Source organism: Jaminaea rosea, assembly GCF_003144245.1.
Source record: "Jaminaea rosea strain MCA 5214 unplaced genomic scaffold BDZ90scaffold_1, whole genome shotgun sequence".
In the NCBI taxonomy this organism is placed as follows: domain Eukaryota; kingdom Fungi; phylum Basidiomycota; class Exobasidiomycetes; order Microstromatales; genus Jaminaea; species Jaminaea rosea.
Window position 1 is genome coordinate 887,496 of NW_020289975.1, and position 19,947 is coordinate 907,442.

The following is a 19,947-nucleotide window of genomic DNA, read 5'->3' on the forward strand; positions in this document are numbered from 1 at the left end:
CCCGGCGACCCCTTCATCCAACGAGCATATCACCGAGCAAGAGGCGGTTGCTCGCATGCAAGCACTCGCACCAGCGAGGACAATGGTGAATCCCGTCGCAAACGAAAAGTCCCGTATCGGACGAGAGATTGGTCTCCATTTCTCCCACGCTTGAGCCATCGGCTCAACGTCTTTGCCAGACCAAGACTCTCCGCCGGACATGTTGTGCCGACTCGATATGGTTCTCCCTCGAAAGTGACATAGTCTAGCCATAAGACCTGCCCGACGTTGCAGTCGAAGTACGAGGGCTGTCATCCCTCCCACCAACACAAACCTTGAGCATAGCCATGGCCAGCTCTACGAACAACGACACTGCTTCCTCGGGAGACAACAAAGGGGCTCGCCAGCCGCTCTTACTCCCCGGCCCATCCACCTCTTGGCCCCCCCTTGATCCCGTCTTCAAGGAGATGCTGTATGCGATGGACGCCAGGGGGCTGGAGATCAGCGACTTCTGCGACGTGCTGTACAAGGACGAAGATCGTATTTCGGCGATGTGAGTGGTCACGTCGTTGCCCGGCTGTCCTTCTCGTCTGACGCACAGCCGATTTCCCCCTCAACAGGTTCGTCGGCCATCTCCAGCCGTCGACGGAGGAAGTCCTCAAGATTGCGGCACTCTTGGAGCTGCTTGGCGATCGTCTCAACGCCAAAATTACTGCGTACTGGCGGAAAGTGAATGAGACTCTGCCTCGGGCTTAGCTCTTTTTTACGTCCAGCTCAAGAAAGTCGTGGCCCCTCCTCGCCCTGGCGCCTTGTCATCGTAACGAGGCTCGCCTTTGCGGTCACCCTCATCCTCGCCCTCATGATACGATTCGTCCCAGTCTTTTCGATCTTCTCGATCTCGTCTTAACTTTACTCTGTTACCCTCGAAGCCTCTTCTTCATCATGATCATTGATACCTCTCATCTCTGCAAATATCAACACCGTATCTCAGACTGGGGCTGACGTGCGCCTCCGGACGACCGCGCCTGCGCCTTGCCTTTTCACGGCGCGGCGGGAGCGGGGGTGGAGCTGGCCGAGGCCGCCTCCGAGAGGAAGGAGGACCGTCGATTGCAGCTTGGCCCATCGCTCCCTTCTCTGTGCATTCCACTTCTTCATCACCATCCCTCGCCGTCGCCTACGATGGCGCCCAATTCAACAGGCGACGACGTGGCTAAACAGCATTTGCTGCCACCACCACCAGCCACGTTTCCCCACTCTCTGCCTCCTCCCGTGCTGCGCCTCCTCTCCCTCTCTTCACCATGGGTCAATGTCCTTCACTCCTTCATCCACCTAGCGACATGGACGCAGCCAGAGGGTGGAGGCACGCATTCTGTTCTGCTGCTACTGGGCTGGACTTTTCTCTGCCTCTTTGCCTATCCCGTGCTGAGATATGCGCCTCAGCTGCTGGTGCTGGGACTCGTGTTGGGGACCGCAGTCCCAAACGTCCTCCTTCGACGACAAGGCGCTCGCGGGCCAAACGCAAGTGCTGTTGCTCAGGCTACGCTCACCCAGAAGCAGACGGATGAGTTGCTGCAGAAGCTGTCAGATATTCTCGACGTCACCTCGACGCTACACGCGCGCATCGTCCTGCCCGTATGGCAGGCGCTCACCTGGCAACATCCGCAGGGACACGGGATTACAATCGGCGCAGCCATCATGGCCACGACGCTAGGCACAGTGTGGACGCTCTGCTTTGCAGATTGGCCAGCTGCGTGGTCCAAGATGGTCGTCTTGGTACCCTTTGGCCCCGCTTGGTCCTACTTCAAGTCGAGCACCACCACTGCGGGTCGAGTCGCCAAGCTGCACCTGTACGACGCCTATCTCAAGACTTCAGTCGAAGCTAAGCTTGCAAGCTGGCCGATTCTTGCGGATCTCCAACGCCACATCATCCGCGCCAACGCTTGGCTGCTTCCTCGCCTCCCCACGCCAGCGAGCACGGCATTGGCTCTGCCCTATCTACCACCCTTCCCACTCTTCTCCCTCAACCTCTCCAACGCCGTCCTCGCCATCGGACTCGTAGCCTTCAGCTGGTGCTCCACGTATGCCACTCTCGTGCGTCACGCTCTGTGGAAGAGCGCCACAATCCGCCGTATTACTCGCGGCGCCGTCAGGCTCACCTCTTTTGGCTACCTCGGCGGACCAAGCGCTGCAGGCTTCTATCGTGTTGGTGGTTCGCAGCTCTCTGCGGCTTCTCTTGCCGCCAACTCTCGCTCAGAGAAGGCCATGTCGACCTCTTCTTCCTCCGCTTCGGACTCGCCTCGCGTCAACACTGTCCCATACCGCTTCGAGCTTTACGAAAATCAACGCTGGTGGATGGGACTCGACTGGACCGCCGCTCTTCTCCCGCAAGAAAGGGCCTCCTGGACTGACAGCACCCTCTCCCCTGTCTCACCGCCCGCGAGCTTCACTCTGCCCAACGAAAGTGTCACCTGGCGGCCCAAGCCGACAAAGGAAAAGCCAAACGCCTGGGAGAAGCGCGTCATCCGGTGGAGATGGGAGGAGGAAGAATGGCGCGTCGTTGTCAATGTCGGCGGCGGGCTCGGGACTGGCAAGGGAGAGACTCCCTCTGCCGTAGGGAGGCGAGCCAGTGAGAGTGGAGCAACAGCAGGATCGCCGTCAACGCCTACGCGCAGGGGAAGCGGTACCTCCAATGGCGGATCCACCCTCTTCTCCTCTTTCACATCACGCAACACTCCCTCCTCTGTCATTGAAGAGACCGAAGATGAGGACAACGCTGCGCCTCAGACCCCGGGCGACTCGTCGGCCGTCTCGGAGGACACGTCTCTGCCCACGGACGCCTCGGGCTGGAGGTACGGTGACAACGGATGGGAGAAGATGACGAACAAGGTCGGGCTGGGCAAGTACACGCGCAGGAGGAAGTGGGTCAGGAGGGCTAGGATGGAGGAGATCGTCTTCAGTGGAGTGGAGAAGCCGCAAGAGGGTCCTGCAGACGGCGAGAAGGAGGAGAGTCGAAGAATGGAGGCTTCATCGAAGCCGTTCAATGGCGGCTTGTCTACGGCCCCATCGTCTACTCGACCTCTGTCCGAGTCGACCGTCGCGGGGGAGGCGGCAAGCTCCGATGATCCTGCAGCGTCTGCGGCAAAGAACACGCAGGTGGACGCTGATGCGCCCGCATCGCCGCCAGCATCACCCTTGCCGGCCGGTGGGAGTAGGGGCGACCTCAAGAGCAGATTGGCGAGCGCGGCGGGCGGCAATGGTGGAACGTGAGCGTGGTCAAGGGACTATTGGGAAAGTGCAGTGTAGCATCGCAGAATGAACCAGGCCAAGCATCTGAATCACGAGAGAGTCAAAGACGCACATCGCTTTTGCATTCAGCGTCTCTCGGCGCACTCAGACACCCCACCCACAGCCTTTCACCTCCCACAGTCTAGTGAGAGCTACCAATCGTCTCGGCAGCTCCGTCCTCAGTGCCTCCTCATCCGTGACATTCGCATTTGACAAGCGGATATGACGAGCGCCAATCGCCAGAGACTCCCGAGCTTGCTCATCATCCTTGTCGTTAGGAGCGGGAACGAACATGTCCCCAGGCAGGATGCCGAGCCCAAAGAGGAGGGCAAGACCGCGGGCGACTTGGGTTGAGCTGACGGTTGGCCCGCCATTCGCAGATGGGACGGCCGCCGTGGGGAAGGGATGAGAAACAAAGGCGTAGTAGCCACCCACACTCTCGACCTTCCAGCCCAGCTCGGCGGGGCTCTTCGCCTCGCCTGCCTTCTCCTCCAGTCCCAGTCCTAGAGTCGCGAGCTCAATCTGCCTCTCGAGTCCTTCTTTCAATAGCCTAGCCCTTCTCACCAGGCTGACTCCAGTATCCCTCCTCCACGCCACCTCGCCAGGATCCTCAATCGCCCACCCAACGGCGGCTTGAACGTCCGTACGGGGCGCGCAGATCAGGGTGTTGTCTTGCGCTTTTGCCAATGGGCCAAACTCGCGACGAGTCGGTGGAGCGACGGTACTCTCCGTCGGGACACTTTCCCCGCCGCCGCCGCGAGGCTCAGCAGTCGTACCAGGCGAGGAAGCGGTTGCGTAAGAGATGAGGTGCGGGTGGGTTACCATTGCGCCAAGCCGGTGACCTGGGATGGCAAAGGATTTGCTGAAGGAGTAAAGGTGGATAATGGCTGCGCGGACGCAAGGCGGTGTCAGCTTGCGTCTCTTGCTGGTGTCATCGCTGCATTCACCGTCTCTCCACTGCCACTCCGTGTCACCCTCCAACTCATCGCTAAAGAGGTCATGAGGCCTGACCTGCTTGATACTGCCTCCCTTTGGGACCTCTTCCTCGCCCTCGGGCACCAGCATGTCCCGATACGTCTCGTCGAGAATGAGGGCTACCTTTTCCTGCTTGCAAATCTTTGCGAAGTCTCCTATCAATTCTGCCGGGTAGATGGCTCCTGTCGGATTGTTGGGCGTGACGAGGACCAAAGCTCTCACTTCGGGAAGGGAACTGTCGGCGCGATGCTTTGCCAGGAGGGAGTTGAAGTCGGTGGGCGAGGGAAGATAGCCATTTGAAGGAGAGCATGGTAGTGGAATCGGCGCAATGGCGAGGGAAAGGAGTTGCATGCTGTGATTAAAGTACTGGAGGCAGGTGGTACGAGGGGTGCACGGAGGTCAGAGGAGGAGGCGGCGGCGGCGGCGGCTGCGCAGCTGCTGGTGCGTGACGCTCACGAAGGGCGTGGGCAGAACAACCCCATGATTGGCTCCGAGCTCTGCTACTGTCCTGAAGGCAAACTCAGAAGCCATGTTGCAGCCGGCTGTCAAGCATATATCGCTCGTCGTAACGGCACCCCTTCCTCTATCATCCCCATCGCGATAGACGGCATTGAGATTGCGCGCCAGCGCCTCCATCAGCCCCGGGTTTGCCGGTCCGTAGCTGTGATGCTTGTCTTTTGCTGCCTCCTCGGCCATCTTACCCCTCATAGCTGCAGTGGGCATGCCAGATGGGACGCCCTGCGCTAGATTGAGGTAGCGCGGGGCATCGGCGTGCCATGGTGACGATGGGATTGGGTATTGACGCAGCCAGACGGCCGTCTCTGCTACTGGTGGGGATGGCGTGTCTATTGCTAGGTGACGGGCGACGGAATAGGCAGGACCGCGAGAGGACATGGTGAGAGATGCTGAGGACAAATGGAGGACAAGAAGCTTATCGACCCGACGGCTGCAAGAAGGACGGACATGGACGGGAGTGCGAGTCAAGTCGGCTTCTGCGAGCGAGTCAAGCGTGTGCGTGCAGGGGCCATCATGCCATTCCGGTGAGGCGAGCAGCAGCGCTCGGTGTGCCGGAAGATTGATCGCACTGAACTGCTCGCTATATTTGGCCGGAAATAGACACCAGGCACCGCAGCCTACAGCCTGCGTCGATTGAGCCCTCTCGTACCATGGCCGTTCGGTGCTAAGGCGGCGGCGGCTAGTCTCGCGAGCTCGTCGTCGCTCGTCGCTCTTTGCTCGTCGCTTTTGAGTGTGGGGGTCGTGCGCCTGCGCCCCCGCCCGCGCCGGCTAAAAGGCTGAAGCTTGCCGCCTCTCCGCTTGCTCCGCCCGCGAGATCTCAAGTCGGCTGCCCGCTTGCCTCTCCACCACTCGATTGATCCGGGGCCTCGTCGCCTTGCCTTGTTCCTACCTCTTCACCTTTCCATCCGTGCTCTCAGCGGCGCTACCTTCCACCTCATTGCGCCTCCTTCTCGCTCCCCGCCCCCGACCAGCGCGCTCATCAATGTCATGGTGGACACCGGCGTCTCACTGAGCGCCGCCATGCCACCTCCTCCTCCATCATCATCATCATCAATGCTGTCCAGCACGTCCCAGCCTCCATCTACACAGCATCATGGCGATGCAACGGAAGAGGCTCGACGTCGCAAGCGCAAAGAACAGAATCGACTCGCTCAGCGACGTCATCGCGAGAAGGCTCGGCACGAGCTCAAGAAGCAGCGCAATAGTGGCGGCGGCGTGGACTGCGCCAACGATGGCAATGCCAATTCCGTCCGTCATGTGATGATCGCTGCCTCTTCCAACTCAGCAGAACCGCAGGGACCTTCGCCCATCTGTCTCGCTTCGCCCGAGCCCCTTTCACAGAACAACATGACAGGCTCGTCGCATCTGAACAACATACCAATGCCATCTGTGGCTGGCACTGATGGCGGCCTGCTGCTGGGCCCCGTCAGGCTGGGCTCGGGTGGCATTGGTGTCACTCGCGACAATCATTCGAGCATCGATGTCCAGGATGACATATATCCGGGGAGCAGCCGCAATGGCAGCACCAGCTCTACGTCCGACATCATGTCTGTCCAACATCAACACCCGGTGACGAGCCTGCTCTCGGATCTGCCCAGCGCATCATCATCGGTTACGCAGCCTCTGACCGCGCAGCTACGCAATCGATTTGCAACCCACCAAGGCATTGGCGCAGGAGACGAGGAAGCTATGCGTAGCTTCGTCACCATGACTGCTTTAGCCATCCCGTGGGCCAATCGCCTCCTCAAGCCGCGCTGGGACCTGATGAAGGTCCTCCAACTAGCCACGCAGCGACTTGGTCTCACCTTCGACTACATCGAGGAGGACTCTTCCATCAGTTTCCTTGCCCTCGACTTTCAAAGCGCATCGGGTGCGCGGATGATCGAAGCGGGCTCGCAAAATGGCAGCGGACAAGGCACGTCGGCCCTTGCTCCTACACTAAGATGGCACGTCGTGCCCGACAACATGAAGCCTAGCACCCTTTCAAGCGCTGTACCCCACCATCCCTTCGTCGTGCGTATCGAGAGCGATGAGACTCTTATGCCGTGGCTGACCCTGTGCGCCCCCTCGCCGCCCCTCCACAGGACCTCTCTTTCCCCTGGCCTACAGTGCGCGACAAGATCCTCACAGCGGCGACCTGCGGCATCGTCAACGAGCATGATCTCTGCGTCGACATCTGGCCGGGCGACAGCTACCAGGAGAGCGGGGCTGAGCCGCCTTATTGGGTGCACGGCGACGATGCATTTGATCCCGAGGCTTACGAGGTCAGCGATCGATTCGCAAGAAAGTACCCTTGGTTACTTGATGGTGAGAACGTGTGCCGCGAGAATATGTGCTTGTCTCAGGCTTACACTTCTCCTTCCTTTTCCTTGCCTCACCCACCCAGCCTCGATCATTCGGCGTACCAACTGGTGGAGACGACAGCAATCCAAAAACGAGCTGCCCCAGGAGATTGTTCGCCTCTCGCAATCCTTTGCCCCCCTCTTGTCTAAGCAGATGTCACGACTACTCGCCTCAGGCGCCACGCTATCCTCACCAGCCTCCACGTCGCTCCTCTCCTCCATGGCTCCCTTGTCGCCCGCCGACTCCACGTTGGGGTCATCGCGCTTCGCTTCCGTGAAGGACGAGCCCATGCTCCGCTTGCAGGAAGCAGTGAGCGCAGCCGCTATCCCAGCAGCTGCGGTCTCAGCGATGACCATGCCCATGACTGCGTACACCCCCTGCTCGCCCGATGAGGCGCAGAGCATCCCCGCGGTAACGGTCATGCCACACGTGCCCACGGTAGCTGCAGCGCCCTCTCGTCACCTCCAAGCTTCAACTCCCTTGCAACCCCACCATCTTCATCAGCCTGACCACCATCACCACCACCACCACATCTTTCCGAATGACTCGATGTCATTCATGTAGGCGGGCGCCATGCCAGCGGCCGACTCAGACCGATTCGAAACCATCCTCTCCAGAACTATAGGAACCCCAATGATCGCCACCATAGCACCCCCTGTCACAGTCTCAGATCGTCAATCATGTATTCATAGACATCTAGCAAATCTGATTACCCGTTTTCTCTACCCTTTGCTCGATGCGCCTTTTGTGAGACTGGTGAGCTCAGGCGCGGCGCCGGATCTTCCTCAGCTCGACTCGCCCCGCGTTTCTCGAGTCGGTTCGACTGCTCGACTCCACTCCGGCCCTGAGAGGCTGCACTGCACGGCCGCCTTGGTCCCATGCAACTTCTCCTCTTCTCCCTATCAGCTAGCGCAACCAGCGACGAAAGCGTCGCATCGACTACGATTGGACGTCCATCGTCTTGCGCTCTCTGTCGATATCCCACGCAGCATACAATAGCCTTCCCATCGTCACCTCCCACCTCGCGCCCGCCGCAATGCCTACCTCGTCAACGATTACCTCCTCGTCCAAGTCCAAAATCAAGTCGGCCCTCCCCTCGTCAACCTACAAGATCCTGACAGCCACCGTCGCAAGAGTCTATGTTGCTCATCCGGACCCCAGTTCATGGAGCTACACGGGCATTGAGGGTGGGCTGGCCTTTGTGAAGCTGCTGAGTACGGGAGGCACTGGGTTCCGATGTGTCGATCTCAAGGTGAGTCGTTGAGGTGGCAGCGGCCGAGGCAGAGGCAGAGGTACGGAGTGGTTGAACTGATGGCCCCTGCCACTACGTCAACAGGGCACTCGCGGCGTCATCTGGGACCATGATCTCTACGACGGGCTAGTCTACAATCAAGATCGCAGCTTCTTCCACACCTTCGAGGGGGACGTGAGTGCAGGCGAAAGCGGCCAGCGAGGTCATTATGCTGACTATGCTCCTCTTCTCATTCTTGCCCAGGACTATCTCATCGGCTTCTCCTTCGCAGACGAGGGCGAGGCAAATGACTTTGTCAAGAAGGTCAATGCTCGAGCCAAGTACTGTGGGTACAGCAGTGATCCCTGCATACACGCAGCTGTCCAACCTCTGACCTTTGCCTCGCCTCATTCCCCATCCTCACAGCCAAGCCATCATCTTCAAAGTCCACAGCAGCGGCTGCTGCCTCGTCTTCCGGCAAGAAGAAGAAGAAAGGCGGACCCATCGATAAATCGATGATCTCATCCCCGTCGTCCTTCCAACATGTGGCTCACATGGGCTACACGAACGAGTCTGGCTTCTCATCCCGCAACGTCGACCCAAGCTGGGCGGCTCTGCTCGAAAAGTTGGGCAGTATGGGCGTAAGCGAGAAGGACATAGCGAAGAACGAGGGCTTTATTCGGGACTTTGTTGGAGCGAGAGGTGGGCCTGGTAAGACAGGCGCTACTGCTGGCGGCAAGACAAAGAAGACTCCCCCACCTGCGCCTGTACGGGGTGCAAGGAAGCAGCCACCTCCTCCGCCTGCGCCGAGGGTCAGGCCGGCCAGTACTGCGTCAGCGCCTCCTGCTCCGCCTGCTCCTGCTCCTCCGCCGGCGCCACCTGCGCGAGGAGGAGCCTCCGTCCCACCACCACCTCCTCCCCCGCCCGCGAGGCCAACATCAACCTCTGCAGCGTCCGCCCCACCACCGCCACCTCCAGCACGAGGCGGAGGCTCCGCAGCCCCGCCTCCGCCACCACCACCTCCAAGTCGTCCTGCAGCAGGAGGAGCAGCTGCACCGCCGCCACCACCACCTCCCCCTGCGCGTGGAGGAGGTGCCGCTCCTCCTCCTCCGCCTCCTCCTCCACCAGGCGGAGCGCCGCCGGCAGCAATGCCTGCCCCGCAAGAGGGACGTGGCGCGCTGCTCGCCTCAATTCAAGGTGCTGGGATCCATCAGCTGCGAAAGACGGAAGATGGGGGCGCCTCTTCCACTCCCTCACGCTCCACTTCTGCAGCTTACGGCGCAGCTGGCGGAGCTGCTGCTGGAGGAGCGATGGCTGCCGCGACAGGTGGTGATGATTCGATGGATACGAGTGAGGGAGGAGCTGGAGGTGGAGACTTGGCTAGCGCTCTCGCGGCTGCGCTTACGCAGCGTAAGGGCAATATGGGCGGGGATGATAGTGATGAAGAGGAGAGTGAGGAGGAGTGGTAGGGGGGATGGGACTCGTTCGTCTTGTCGCTCGTCCATTCACCCAGCGCCAGTCTGGTTGCCCTGTACCCCGGTGGTCGTCTGCAAAAGGCTATGCTATCGTTTCCATTGTCTCTACGATTGGCTGCAGGAATCTCCCGTCTCCTTCGCCGCGCTCGCGCTCAAACTCGCCTCCCCTTGTCGACCCCAGCCCACTCCATCCAGGACTGTCCCTTGTCTCCCTTCTTCGCATCACCCGCCTTACTCGGTCCCTGCACGTACTCCTCGCCCACAACTCCCACCACCTGCACGCCCCTCTCCTCCTTCGACCCCTTGTCCTCAACCGGCGCCCCACCCGCTCCTGCACTCGTGGACCCACCAAGCACCATAGCAGGGGGAACCACGTCGCCCGACCCATCTGGGCCCTTGCTTGCCTTCTTAGCAGCCAAGGCCGGGCTGGGCAGGCCAAGAGCCTCTCGTGCACTCCTGAGCAGATTAGTGTAGGGCTCGTCGGTCTCTGCCGGCCACCACACTCCGTCTTCCCTCGTTCGGTTCACATCACCGTCCCCGCCCATCTGGCGCTGCAAGTCCCTCAATTCCCCTCTAACACCACGACGAAGCGCCTCTTCGTCAGCCTGCTTACGCGCCGCCTCACGCTGGGAGAGGGAGAGGGCCGTGCTACGACTGAGAGTGCGCCAAGTATTGCTCGCCGACGGCTCTTCAACTATAGCGACGGCAGGCGGTGCCTTTCGGCCTCCTACCTGCTTCTCTCTCGCATCCCTAGATGAGAGCAAGCGCCGCAGCTCTTCCTTCCACCTGCTGACCATCCCAACTCCTTGCCACCCAAAGGCCGTGTAGCACTGCACTGCCGTAGCACCATCGTCGAGCGTGGCTTGGAGTACGTCTTCTGGCGTCGTGATACCGCCTGCAGCGATCACCTCCAGGCCAGAGTCGCGCAGTCGGCCTACTACCTGCTGCAAGGCTTTACGAGCGAGTGGACGCAGCGGTGGGCCAGAGAGGCCGCCAGCTTCACGCAGGGTCGACCATTCGGGCGAGTCGGGGGGAAGTGTTGCAGGCAAGAGTGGGCGCGACGTCGTGGTGTTGGAGATGATGACCCCGTCTATGCCACTTGCTGGGTTGGCGCCCTTCCTGCGCGTTTCGAGGATGACAGAGGTGACTTCGTCCAGCTCCTTCTGAGAGAGGTCGGGGCTGAGCTTGAGGACCAGAGGGACACGTCTCTGTGCTGCTTGCGGGTCTGCCTTTGCGTGTTGAGTGGGTACAGGACGGAAGGCAAGCTGATCACGGGCATGGACAACCTGCCTGAGCAGGGACTCGAGGGCGGCCCGCTTTTGCAGGTTTCGCAAGCCAGGCGTGTTGGGCGATGAGACGTTGATGACGAGATAGTCGGCCAGAGGTCCAAAAGTCTCGACTCCCTTGACAAAGTCAGTCGCGTCTGCCTCTGCGCTCGTCTTGTTCTTTCCCAGGTTGACGCCCAACAATCTGCCCTTCCTCAATGATCGCGGCATGCCATGCGCGTCGAGCAGTCTCGCAACCAGCTCTGGATCGCTTGCGATGCGCTCAGCAGCGGCTACGTGGACGTCGCGTTGTGAGATGCGCGGGTCTGCGTCTGGTGAGCGTGGGTCGGGGAGGAAGTTGCTGGGGATGAGGTGAGGGTGCGCGACGAGGTGGTCCCTGACGCGGGCGAGGAGGCGATCTAGGACGACGAGGTGGCCGTCTGAATTGAAACCGAATCGATTAATCGAGGCAGAGTGGGTTGGCAGACGAAAGTATCGCGGGAGGGGGTTGCCCGGCTGCGAATGCGAAGAGAATATGAGCTTCGAGGAGAGGGAGGGTAGCTAGCTGGGCGCGAGCTTGCTCACCTGTGGTTCCGGAGTGACGCTTCCAATCTCGACGAGCCCGAAACCTAGATCGAAGAGCCCATCGATGGCCTCTGCCTGCTTGTCGAAGCCTGCTGCCAGCCCAATGGGGTTCGCAACGGGCATTCCAAATAGCTGTGCGACGGCACAGATGGACCAGTCAGCAGCCACAACACGCGCATACATCCTTCAACTCAGCCTCTCGTCGCACACTCACATCCGACTCAAGCGCCTCATCATCCCCTGTATAGTCCCTGGGAGCGATGCCGCTCTGTAGCAGATCAATCGCCAGCTTCTGTGCCGACTCTGGGTCGAGGAAGGTGTGGAGGAAAGGCATTGCGACCCATCGATGGATTGCCGAGCGTGAGTCAAGGTAGTAGGTGACGAGGAAGGTGGAACCAAAGAGGAAGAGAGTCAATGAGACTAGAGATCCGACAGGCCCGCTTCCCTTGCTCTTCTTCGATGATGATGACGAGCTGGGAGAAAGGGAAGTGGTGACTGGAGGTGCAACTGGTGGTGTTACAGGAGGAGTTGCGCCCACATTCGTCGGTGTAGGAGGAGGTTGGGTGGATGCATGGCGAGGTGCTTGTGCGCCAAGAGAGCGAAAAGCATGCCTTGCAGCGATAGGAGGAGCGCCTGCTCTGAGGGCTGCCAGCCGTGAGAGGGCCATATCGAGGTGATGGTAGTAGCGTTCAAGATCAACTGCCGCGCTTCTCCGTGTTCTCGTCCCGGTCCCTCTCGACTTGACTTGACTTGCCTCGTGGCCGGATCTTCTCGACTGGCTGTGAGTCCGTCCGTCAGCCAATTTGCCGTTCCGCTCCAGTTGTGGCACTCTGACCTCCGCTCGCTCGCACCGCACAGACGCCGAAGCGAAGGCGAGAAGGAGCGTCGACTGGTCCGACGCCTTTGCTTTTGTCCCCAACTGCCCCACACCCCTCCTTCCTTGCCTTTTCTCTTCAACCTCGATGCCATTAGGCACAAGATTGCTGAGAAACATCACCCCTCGCCGCTCACCTATCTCCAACACTCTCGCGTCGGCACGCCTTCTATTGACAAGTCGGCCTACGCCCCCCATATCCAACTTCACCACCGACAGGACGTCTCGGTTCCCCAACACCTCGCGCCCCTTTCACACCTCTCCTCGCGTCATCATGGCTGCAGCATCAGCCGCCTCTGCCCTTCCCGGCAGTGAGCTCGCTCCTGGTCAGGCAAAGATCATCGATGGCACCGCCCTGGCAAAGTCAGTCAGAGCTGGTGTCAAGGAGCGAGTCTCGCAGCTCAAGGCCGACAACCCATCCTTCGACCCTCGCCTTGTCATTGTCCAAGTCGGAGAGGACTCGGCATCGTCCACCTACATCCGCATGAAGAGGCTCGCAGCTGAGGAGTGCGGTTTCAACTTTACCCACACTCACTTGCCCGCTGGCTGCACTGAGGTCGACATCATCAAGACGGTCACTGACCTCAATGAAGACCCAACCGTAGACGGTATCCTCGTCCAGCTGCCCCTCGGAGACCACATCGACGCAGAGGCAGAGCGACGCGTCACCGAAGCAGTCAGCCCGGCAAAGGACGTCGACGGCTTCCACGCTCTCAACATCGGCCACCTTTCGTCCAAGGCTTGCAACCCTCAATTCGTTCCCTGCACTCCAGCCGGCGTCATCAAGCTCCTTGAGCAGGCTGGTCTCGACGACCTTTCTGGCCTCCGCGCTACCGTACTCGGCCGAAGCGACATCGTTGGTAACCCCGTCGTCTCCCTCTTGCGCTCCAAGAACTGCACAGTCACCCAGGTTCACTCGCGCACCAAGGACCTGCCCTCGCACCTCCAGGACGCAGACATTGTCGTGGCTGCCATCGGCAAGCCCCACTTCATCAAGGGTGAATGGCTCAAGAAGGGATCGATCGTCATCGACGTCGGCACCAACTACATCCCAGACTCGACCAAGAAGTCAGGCCAGCGTCTCGTAGGCGACGTTGACGCTGAGTCCGCTGCCAAGGTGGCCGCAGCCATTACTCCTGTTCCGGGAGGCGTGGGTCCCATGACCGTCGCTATGCTCATGGACAATGTTCTCCGCGGCGCAGAGAAGACGCTCAAGGAACGCAAGGCCGGTCTCGCACGCGGCGTCACCTCGCCCAACCCTATTCAGCCCCTTGAGAAGGTCCCAGCAGACATCATTGTCGCTCGCAGCCAGAAGCCCAAGCCCATCTCGCTCATTGGCAAGGAGATTGGCCTCCTCCCCTCCGAACTCGAGCCTTATGGAGACGTCAAGGCCAAGGTCTCCCTTGACGTCCTCAAGCGCCTCGCGCACCGCCGTGATGGAAAGTACATCGTCGTAGCTGGTATCACCCCCACGCCTCTCGGTGAGGGCAAGTCTACGACGACCATCGGTCTCGCACAAGCTCTTGGCGCTCACTTGGGCAAGCCAGCCTTCGCATGTGTCCGTCAACCTTCGCAGGGCCCAACCTTTGGCATCAAGGGTGGAGCGGCTGGCGGCGGATACTCGCAAGTCATTCCGATGGAGGAGTTCAACCTCCATCTCACGGGAGACAACCACGCTGTTCAAGCTGCCAACAACTTGCTTGCTGCGGGCCTTGACGCGCGCATGTTCCACGAGTCGACGCAGAAGGACGGACCGCTCTTCGACAGGCTTGTGCCCAAGAAGGGGGGTAAGCGCACATTTGCGCCCATCATGTTCCGTCGCCTCAAGAAGCTGGGCATCGACAAGACGAACCCTGACGACCTGACGGACGACGAAAAGTCGCGCTTTGCGAGACTGGACATTGACCCTGAGACTATCACTTGGCACCGTGTTACCGACACCAACGACCGCTACTTGAGGGAGATTACCGTTGGAGAGTCGCCCACTGAGAAGGGTAAGTGCGGCGAGCACTAATGATCCACTGGAGCTGCTGATCGCTGACATTTCCTCCCCATCCCCTGCATCAATCCCAGGAATCACCCGCAAGACGGCCTTCGACATCGCCGTCGCCTCGGAGTGCATGGCCGTCCTCGCCCTCGCCAAGGATCTCAAGGACATGCGCGAGCGCTTGGGCCGAATGGTCGTCTGCTCTTCCCGCAAGGGCGACCCGATCACCGCCGACGACCTGGGCTTCGGAGGCGCCCTCGCTGTGCTGATGAAGGACGCCATCAAGCCCAACTTGATGCAAACCATCGAGGGAACTCCCGTCTTTGTGCACGCTGGTCCGTTCGCCAACATTGCGCACGGCAACTCGTCCATCCTGGCTGACAGGGTAGCGCTCAAGCTTGCTGGTCTTGAGGAGGGAGAGAACGACTCCTCCTCTGGTTACGTGATCACCGAGGCCGGCTTCGGCGCCGACATCGGCATGGAGAAGTTCGCCAACATCAAGTGCCGCGAGTCCGGCCTGGTACCGGACGCTGTTGTGCTCGTCGCAACCGTCCGAGCTCTCAAGACTCACGGTGGCGGACCGGAGGTCTCCCCCGGCAAGCCGCTCGCCGAGGCCTACTCGCAGGAGAACCTGGAGCTCCTCGAGGCCGGCGCGCGCTCCAACTTGGTCAAGCACATCAGCAATGCGAAGAAGTACGGCCTCAAGGTCGTGGTTGCCATCAACAAGTTCACCACCGACACCGACGCCGAGCTGGAGCTGGTGCGCAAGATTGCTATGGAGAACGGAGCGGACGAGGCCGTCCCCGCCAACCACTGGGCGCTCGGAGGCGCCGGGGCTACCGACTTGGCTCAGGCTGTCATCCGCCAGCTGGAGGGACAGAAGTCCAACTTCAAGTTCCTGTACGACTTGCAGATGCCCCTGGTGGAGAAGATCGAGACCATCGCAAAGGAGATGTATGGCGCCTCGGGCATCCAGCTTGACGCGCTGGCCGAGAAGCAGCTGGCCGAGTACACGCGCCAGGGCTTTGGACACCTGCCCATCTGCATGGCTAAGACTCCCCTCTCGTTGAGCCACGACCCGGCTCTGAAGGGTGCCCCGACGGGATTCACTGTGCCGATTCGTGAGGCCAAGCTGAGCGCAGGAGCAGGGTTTATCTACCCGCAGGTCGGAGCCATCTCCACGATGCCGGGCCTGTCGACCAGGCCGGGAGCCTTTGACATTGATCTGGATGAGGATGGAAATGTCGTCGGTCTGGCTTGAGCGAAGCGGCAGTAGATGCAGTCAGAGGGTGGGATGGGAGGGAAGGCAGATACGCGCGAGAGGTGGTGGACATTTCAACATGCTGTGTGCGGGCGAGCGTTTCGAGATGAGATTGATGTAGGCTACGAATTATTGACTTCTAGATTGTGACCATACCAAATAAACGCATTCAACATGAGATTAGCCATCTTGGCGTCGTTTGCTTCTACTCCTCGTCCCCACCTCCTCCCTCCTCGAGCAGATCCCCCACGTCGGCGAGGTAGCGCTTGTACTCGTCGTCGCCTCCCTTGCCAGCCTGGCCTGTCGATGATTCCGCAGAACCAGGAGCAGAGCCTGCGGCGAACGGCACCTTCGATAGAGCCTCGACGAGATTGATTCGTGGGCCCGCTTTCCCCGCTGGGACTGTAGTAGCTGGTGGTGCAGGAGCGACTGCGGACTCGTCATCGTTGTCCTCGTCGTCTTCCTCGTCCGAGTCTGAGTAGTAGGAGAGAAGACCAGAGGGCTTTGTCGCTGCTGCTGCCGGCTTAGGCTCCGCAACTGGCGCTGCTGGTGTTGGGGTCGCTGAGCTGCCTCTAAGCTCCGGTACGGGCGGCGAGGCAGAGGTCGCGGTAGACGACGAGGCTATTGGCTGCTCCTCTTGTCTCAACCTCTCGCTCGCTGATTCTCTCTGCGCTGCCTCTTCGACGGGCCCCTTGCCATCATCATCGTCATCATCATCGCCCAATCCACCCCTGCCATCTGCTCGCGCAGGTAGCCCGGCGACTTTCGCCCTCTTGACGTCTTTGGAGCGATGCTTTCTCACGCTAGACGGGAGGAACACGGTCGTTTCCTTGCGCAGGTCGCGCATTACAGGGGCGGCGGATTGTGTGACGGCTGAAGAGGAGGAGGAGGATGAGGAAGTGGTCGCCGGAATGGGTGGGGAAGAAGCGACTACGCCTCCACTGCCGCCGCCGCCGCTGCTGTTGTCAGACGAAGGCCCTCGTGGAGCATCAGGGGGTGGCCGCGCGTGCTGCTGGTTGGGGCCCGCGGAAGTGCTAGGGGCCCCAGGTGGAGCAGGACGAAATGGCGGCCGCGGCGCCCAACCAGGCGGGGGTGGGCGGACGTGAGGCGGCAAGGGGGGCCCGTTGTAGAAGCCACCAGGCGGTGGTGGCGGTGGCGGTTGATGCGGATACCCATGCGGAGGGGGAGGTGGTTGCTGAAAAAATCCATGCGATGGTGGGCGAGAAGGAGGATGGGGCGTGCCATTGCCAGGGCCGGGACCCGGAGCGAAGCCGGGTGGTGGACCTGCATATCCCCCAGGCGGTGGTGGAGGAGGAGGACGAAGAGGTACACCAGGAGGAGGTGGCGGTTTGAAGGCAGCTGGGGCCGGAGATTGCAGCTGATGAACTTGAGCCATCGATGAAGGCGCAGCAGGAGGTCGAGGCGGTGGTGGGCCAGAGGGCATGACAATATCATCATCATCGCTGTCGTCCTCGTCGTCCTCGTCCTCGTCCATAGCCGTTGGCGCTGGCCCAGCTGGCATGATAATCCCGTCATCGTCATCGTCGTCATCGTCGTCATCGTCATCGTCATCTCCTTCCCCCTCATCATCTTCCTCCTCTCGCATAGCACTGCCCTCCGCCGGCATCGCTACCGCTTGCTGAGCACCTCGCTGCCCTGCTCCTGGCGCCATCGACGACTCAGCCCAGAGGTGCATTGGCTTCTCAGCGTAAGGCATGCCTGGTGGTGGAGCGCCCCACGGATTGAACACTGGATCGTAGTATACACTCCGTTCCGGATGGCGCGGCTTCCCATCCAGCCTGAATAATCCTCTCCCATCATCCCTGCTTGCAGCTTCGGCCCTCGCTGCGGCCGCTTTCGCCTCGTGTGGATAGATGAGGTGACGCTGCTCCGGATGCGCAGCGAGGTACTTGTCTTTGGCCTCTCGCGTCTTTTTGAGCTCAGCACGTAGCGCCTCAAGGCCTGGATTGTCGCTACCGCTACGCTCTAGGCTGCGGATCTGATCCTCCAAAGGCTTGACATCGCGTTTGACCAAGTTGTGCTCGCGCGTCTGCTCTCGAGACTGTTTGTTGCGCTTCAACTCGCGCTGACGAGCAGCCTTGCGTGCCGCTTCTGCCGGGTTGGCAGAAAGAGCCTTCTCCTTGCGTGCCATTGCACGTGTGAGCACCCAGAATGGACGAGATGAGGAACGAGAGTGGACTGTTGCGAATACGGGCGGAAGGAAGTGTTGGCCTGCCCGGCGCACATCAATTACATGTCTGCACGGTGTTGCAGCCCGCTCCTCTTGCTTAGTCAGCAAGGCGGGGGGCACGGAAGCACGGCTAATTAGGGCTTAGCGTCGCCGGGCGTAGGCGGGCACACGACAATTTATGTGCCATTGCCGGCCGCCGGCCGACGAAGTGGCGAGGTCAACTTAATTGTCGACAGTACATCTCGATTCCAAGCCATTCAGTCAGTCAATCAGCTAGCCAGCCAGCACGGACCCTCGCATCGCTGATAGAAGACAGCAGGGCAGGGCAACATGAATCCCTACGCGTTGAGTTCACCTCTCCATCCAACCGTCTCTATGACTACCACTTCGTCATCCAGTCCTAACCAGGACGCCACGAGCGATATGCGCGAGGCATCCACTTCTCGTGCTGGTGGGCCGACCACCACGCCGACCATCGTGCACCCTTCAGGCCAAGAGGTGCGACGACAAGAGGAAGGCGCCAACGGCCTCTCGACGTCGTCCACTCCGCCCAGTCCCCTCTCCGAACCACCATCAGCTCGGCCCCGCAGCAAAGCCATGGCAGAGACGCGCCGTGTCATCCTCAACTTCACCCCATCCTGGTTCAGCGTCAACATGGGTACGGGAATCGTCTCGATTCTGCTGCACGAGCTGCCTTACCAGTTCCGTGGGCTGGGCATCATCTCGAATGTCATCTTCGGATTCAATGTGCTCCTCTTCCTCCTCTTCCTCCTCATTAGCGCAGCACGCTACATCATCTGGCCGCAGATGTTCCCTACCATGCTCTTCCACCCTACCCAGTCCCTCTTCCTGGGCACCTTTTCCATGGGCTTCACCACCATCGTTAACATGTGCGCACTCTCAGCTGCTCCAGCCTGGGGGTCTGGCTTCGCAACATTCACCTGGGTCCTCTGGTGGATCAACAGCGTCATCGCAGTCTTCGTCTGCATCGGTTTGCCCTTCCTTCAGTTCACGAGACACCAGCATGCCATCGACAAGATCACTGGCGTCTGGTTCCTGCCCGTCGTCTCGACGGTGGTCACGGGTGCCTCGGGTGGCATTGTGGCCGCTATCCTGCCTCCGCATCACGCGAGGCTTACGCTCATCGTTTCGTGGATCCAGCTCGGCACTGGTCTCGGCCTGGCAATCTTGCTCATGGCGCTGTACTATCTGAGACTTGTGAGTTGTCAAGTGGAGCGAGCAATGCAACCGCAAAAAGACGCGTCGCGCTAGTCAATCTCGCTTTACTGACTTTGCTCCTCCCACCACTTCCACGCGCATGCTCATCCGCAGGCAGTCTACAAGATCCCGCCAGCCGCTCTCGTCGTCAGCGCCTTCCTTCCCCTTGGTCCATGTGGCCAGGGCTCATTTGGGCTTCTCAAGCTCTCTGCGACCCTCTGGTCACTCTCCAAGTCAACAGGTCAGGCGCTCGGCACACCCGCGAGTGCCACGGCGGACGATGCGCGGACAATGGCAACCGCAATATACGGCGTTTCGATCGTCGCAGCACTGCTTCTCTGGGGACTGGGACTAGTCTGGCTCGTCCTAGCCGTCAGCCTCTTCATCGATATGGCCTCGGTGACATCGCTGGAGTTCTCCCTCTCCTGGTGGGGACTCACCTTCCCCCTCGGTGTCTTCGCTTCAGCGGCAATCCAGTTCGCAAAAGAGTTGGATAGCGGTGCGTGGCGCGTCATAGCCACTATTTTGAGCCTGTGCGTCGTCCTCTTTTGGCTAATGGTGGCCAGCTTGACAACGCTCGGCGCCTTGAAGGGCAACATATTCCACTCGCCATGCCTCGCTGAAGCGGGCGGAAGACCTCCAGCTAAATCGCTCGAGGATAGGCGATTGTACAAGTACGAGCCCAAAGAGACTAGCAGGTCTAGGTCCAGGTCGAGGGTCAGAGGGAGGTCGTGAGGGCTCGAGATGGCAGCGCAAATGTAC

The 19,947-nt window shown here is 60.3% G+C and overlaps 9 protein-coding genes across 9 annotated transcripts; 6 read left to right on the top strand and 3 right to left on the bottom strand.

Moving 5' to 3' along the window:
* Window position 1: 1 nt before the first annotated feature.
* Window positions 2-878, top strand: BDZ90DRAFT_229259 (hypothetical protein). Its single transcript, XM_025504988.1, has 2 exons — window positions 2-532; window positions 600-878. The coding sequence occupies exons 1-2, from the start codon at window positions 327-329 to the stop codon at window positions 733-735; spliced, it is 342 nt and encodes a 113-aa protein (XP_025364853.1). The 5' UTR covers window positions 2-326; the 3' UTR covers window positions 736-878.
* Window positions 879-1,091: 213 nt separating this feature from the next.
* On the top strand, window positions 1,092-3,394 carry BDZ90DRAFT_7921 (hypothetical protein). Its single transcript, XM_025509874.1, has one exon. It carries the CDS (start codon window positions 1,159-1,161, stop codon window positions 3,244-3,246), a length of 2,088 nt encoding a protein of 695 aa, XP_025364854.1. The 5' UTR covers window positions 1,092-1,158; the 3' UTR covers window positions 3,247-3,394.
* Window positions 3,370-5,133, bottom strand: BDZ90DRAFT_257330 (PLP-dependent transferase; the record flags this gene model as incomplete). The annotated part of the gene is made up of 3 exons (XM_025507943.1): window positions 3,370-4,151; window positions 4,212-4,605; window positions 4,696-5,133. The coding sequence occupies 3 exons, from the start codon at window positions 5,131-5,133 to the stop codon at window positions 3,370-3,372; spliced, it is 1,614 nt and encodes a 537-aa protein (XP_025364855.1).
* A 442-nt stretch (window positions 5,134-5,575) lies between these two features.
* Window positions 5,576-7,824, top strand: BDZ90DRAFT_276721 (hypothetical protein). Its single transcript, XM_025508953.1, has 3 exons — window positions 5,576-6,768; window positions 6,840-7,062; window positions 7,142-7,824. The coding sequence occupies exons 1-3, from the start codon at window positions 5,743-5,745 to the stop codon at window positions 7,660-7,662; spliced, it is 1,770 nt and encodes a 589-aa protein (XP_025364856.1). The 5' UTR covers window positions 5,576-5,742; the 3' UTR covers window positions 7,663-7,824.
* A 310-nt stretch (window positions 7,825-8,134) lies between these two features.
* Window positions 8,135-9,798, top strand: BDZ90DRAFT_244922 (WH1-domain-containing protein; the record flags this gene model as incomplete). Its single annotated transcript, XM_025507480.1, has 4 exons — window positions 8,135-8,350; window positions 8,435-8,524; window positions 8,594-8,675; window positions 8,756-9,798. 4 exons carry the CDS (start codon window positions 8,135-8,137, stop codon window positions 9,796-9,798), a joined length of 1,431 nt encoding a protein of 476 aa, XP_025364857.1.
* A 72-nt stretch (window positions 9,799-9,870) lies between these two features.
* BDZ90DRAFT_247821 (hypothetical protein) lies at window positions 9,871-12,351 on the bottom strand. Its single transcript, XM_025507608.1, has 3 exons — window positions 11,869-12,351; window positions 11,655-11,786; window positions 9,871-11,585 (listed from the first exon to the last, which is right to left on the bottom strand). The coding sequence occupies exons 1-3, from the start codon at window positions 12,319-12,321 to the stop codon at window positions 9,957-9,959; spliced, it is 2,214 nt and encodes a 737-aa protein (XP_025364858.1). The 5' UTR covers window positions 12,322-12,351; the 3' UTR covers window positions 9,871-9,956.
* Window positions 12,352-12,802: 451 nt separating this feature from the next.
* BDZ90DRAFT_225145 (FTHFS-domain-containing protein) lies at window positions 12,803-15,776 on the top strand (the record flags this gene model as incomplete). Its single annotated transcript, XM_025504651.1, has 2 exons — window positions 12,803-14,522; window positions 14,602-15,776. 2 exons carry the CDS (start codon window positions 12,803-12,805, stop codon window positions 15,774-15,776), a joined length of 2,895 nt encoding a protein of 964 aa, XP_025364859.1.
* A 90-nt stretch (window positions 15,777-15,866) lies between these two features.
* Window positions 15,867-17,928, bottom strand: BDZ90DRAFT_272800 (hypothetical protein; the record flags this gene model as incomplete). Its single annotated transcript, XM_025508777.1, has 2 exons — window positions 15,867-16,467; window positions 16,506-17,928. The coding sequence occupies 2 exons, from the start codon at window positions 17,926-17,928 to the stop codon at window positions 16,349-16,351; spliced, it is 1,542 nt and encodes a 513-aa protein (XP_025364860.1). The 3' UTR covers window positions 15,867-16,348.
* Window positions 17,929-18,390: 462 nt separating this feature from the next.
* Window positions 18,391-19,920, top strand: BDZ90DRAFT_214999 (hypothetical protein; the record flags this gene model as incomplete). Its single annotated transcript, XM_025504204.1, has 2 exons — window positions 18,391-19,185; window positions 19,300-19,920. 2 exons carry the CDS (start codon window positions 18,391-18,393, stop codon window positions 19,918-19,920), a joined length of 1,416 nt encoding a protein of 471 aa, XP_025364861.1.
* Between the last annotated feature and the right edge of the window lie 27 nt (window positions 19,921-19,947).

What these genes read in the sequence shown, in the direction of transcription:
- BDZ90DRAFT_229259 (XM_025504988.1), top strand. Translation starts at nt 327, where the DNA reads ATGGCCAGCTCTACGAACAACGACACTGCTTCCTCGGGAGACAACAAA. An exon ending in GAAGATCGTATTTCGGCGAT is followed by an intron (nt 533 to 599) that starts GTGAGTGGTCAC and finishes CCCCCTCAACAG; the next exon opens with GTTCGTCGGCCATCTCCAGC.
- BDZ90DRAFT_7921 (XM_025509874.1), top strand. Translation starts at nt 1,159, where the DNA reads ATGGCGCCCAATTCAACAGGCGACGACGTGGCTAAACAGCATTTGCTG.
- BDZ90DRAFT_276721 (XM_025508953.1), top strand. Translation starts at nt 5,743, where the DNA reads ATGGTGGACACCGGCGTCTCACTGAGCGCCGCCATGCCACCTCCTCCT. An exon ending in TACCCCACCATCCCTTCGTC is followed by an intron (nt 6,769 to 6,839) that starts GTGCGTATCGAG and finishes GCCCCTCCACAG; the next exon opens with GACCTCTCTTTCCCCTGGCC. An exon ending in GTACCCTTGGTTACTTGATG is followed by an intron (nt 7,063 to 7,141) that starts GTGAGAACGTGT and finishes TCACCCACCCAG; the next exon opens with CCTCGATCATTCGGCGTACC.
- BDZ90DRAFT_247821 (XM_025507608.1), bottom strand. Translation starts at nt 12,321, where the DNA reads ATGGCCCTCTCACGGCTGGCAGCCCTCAGAGCAGGCGCTCCTCCTATC. An exon ending in ATGAGGCGCTTGAGTCGGAT is followed by an intron (nt 11,787 to 11,868) that starts GTGAGTGTGCGA and finishes GCCGTCGCACAG; the next exon opens with CTATTTGGAATGCCCGTTGC. An exon ending in GCGTCACTCCGGAACCACAG is followed by an intron (nt 11,586 to 11,654) that starts GTGAGCAAGCTC and finishes TCGCATTCGCAG; the next exon opens with CCGGGCAACCCCCTCCCGCG.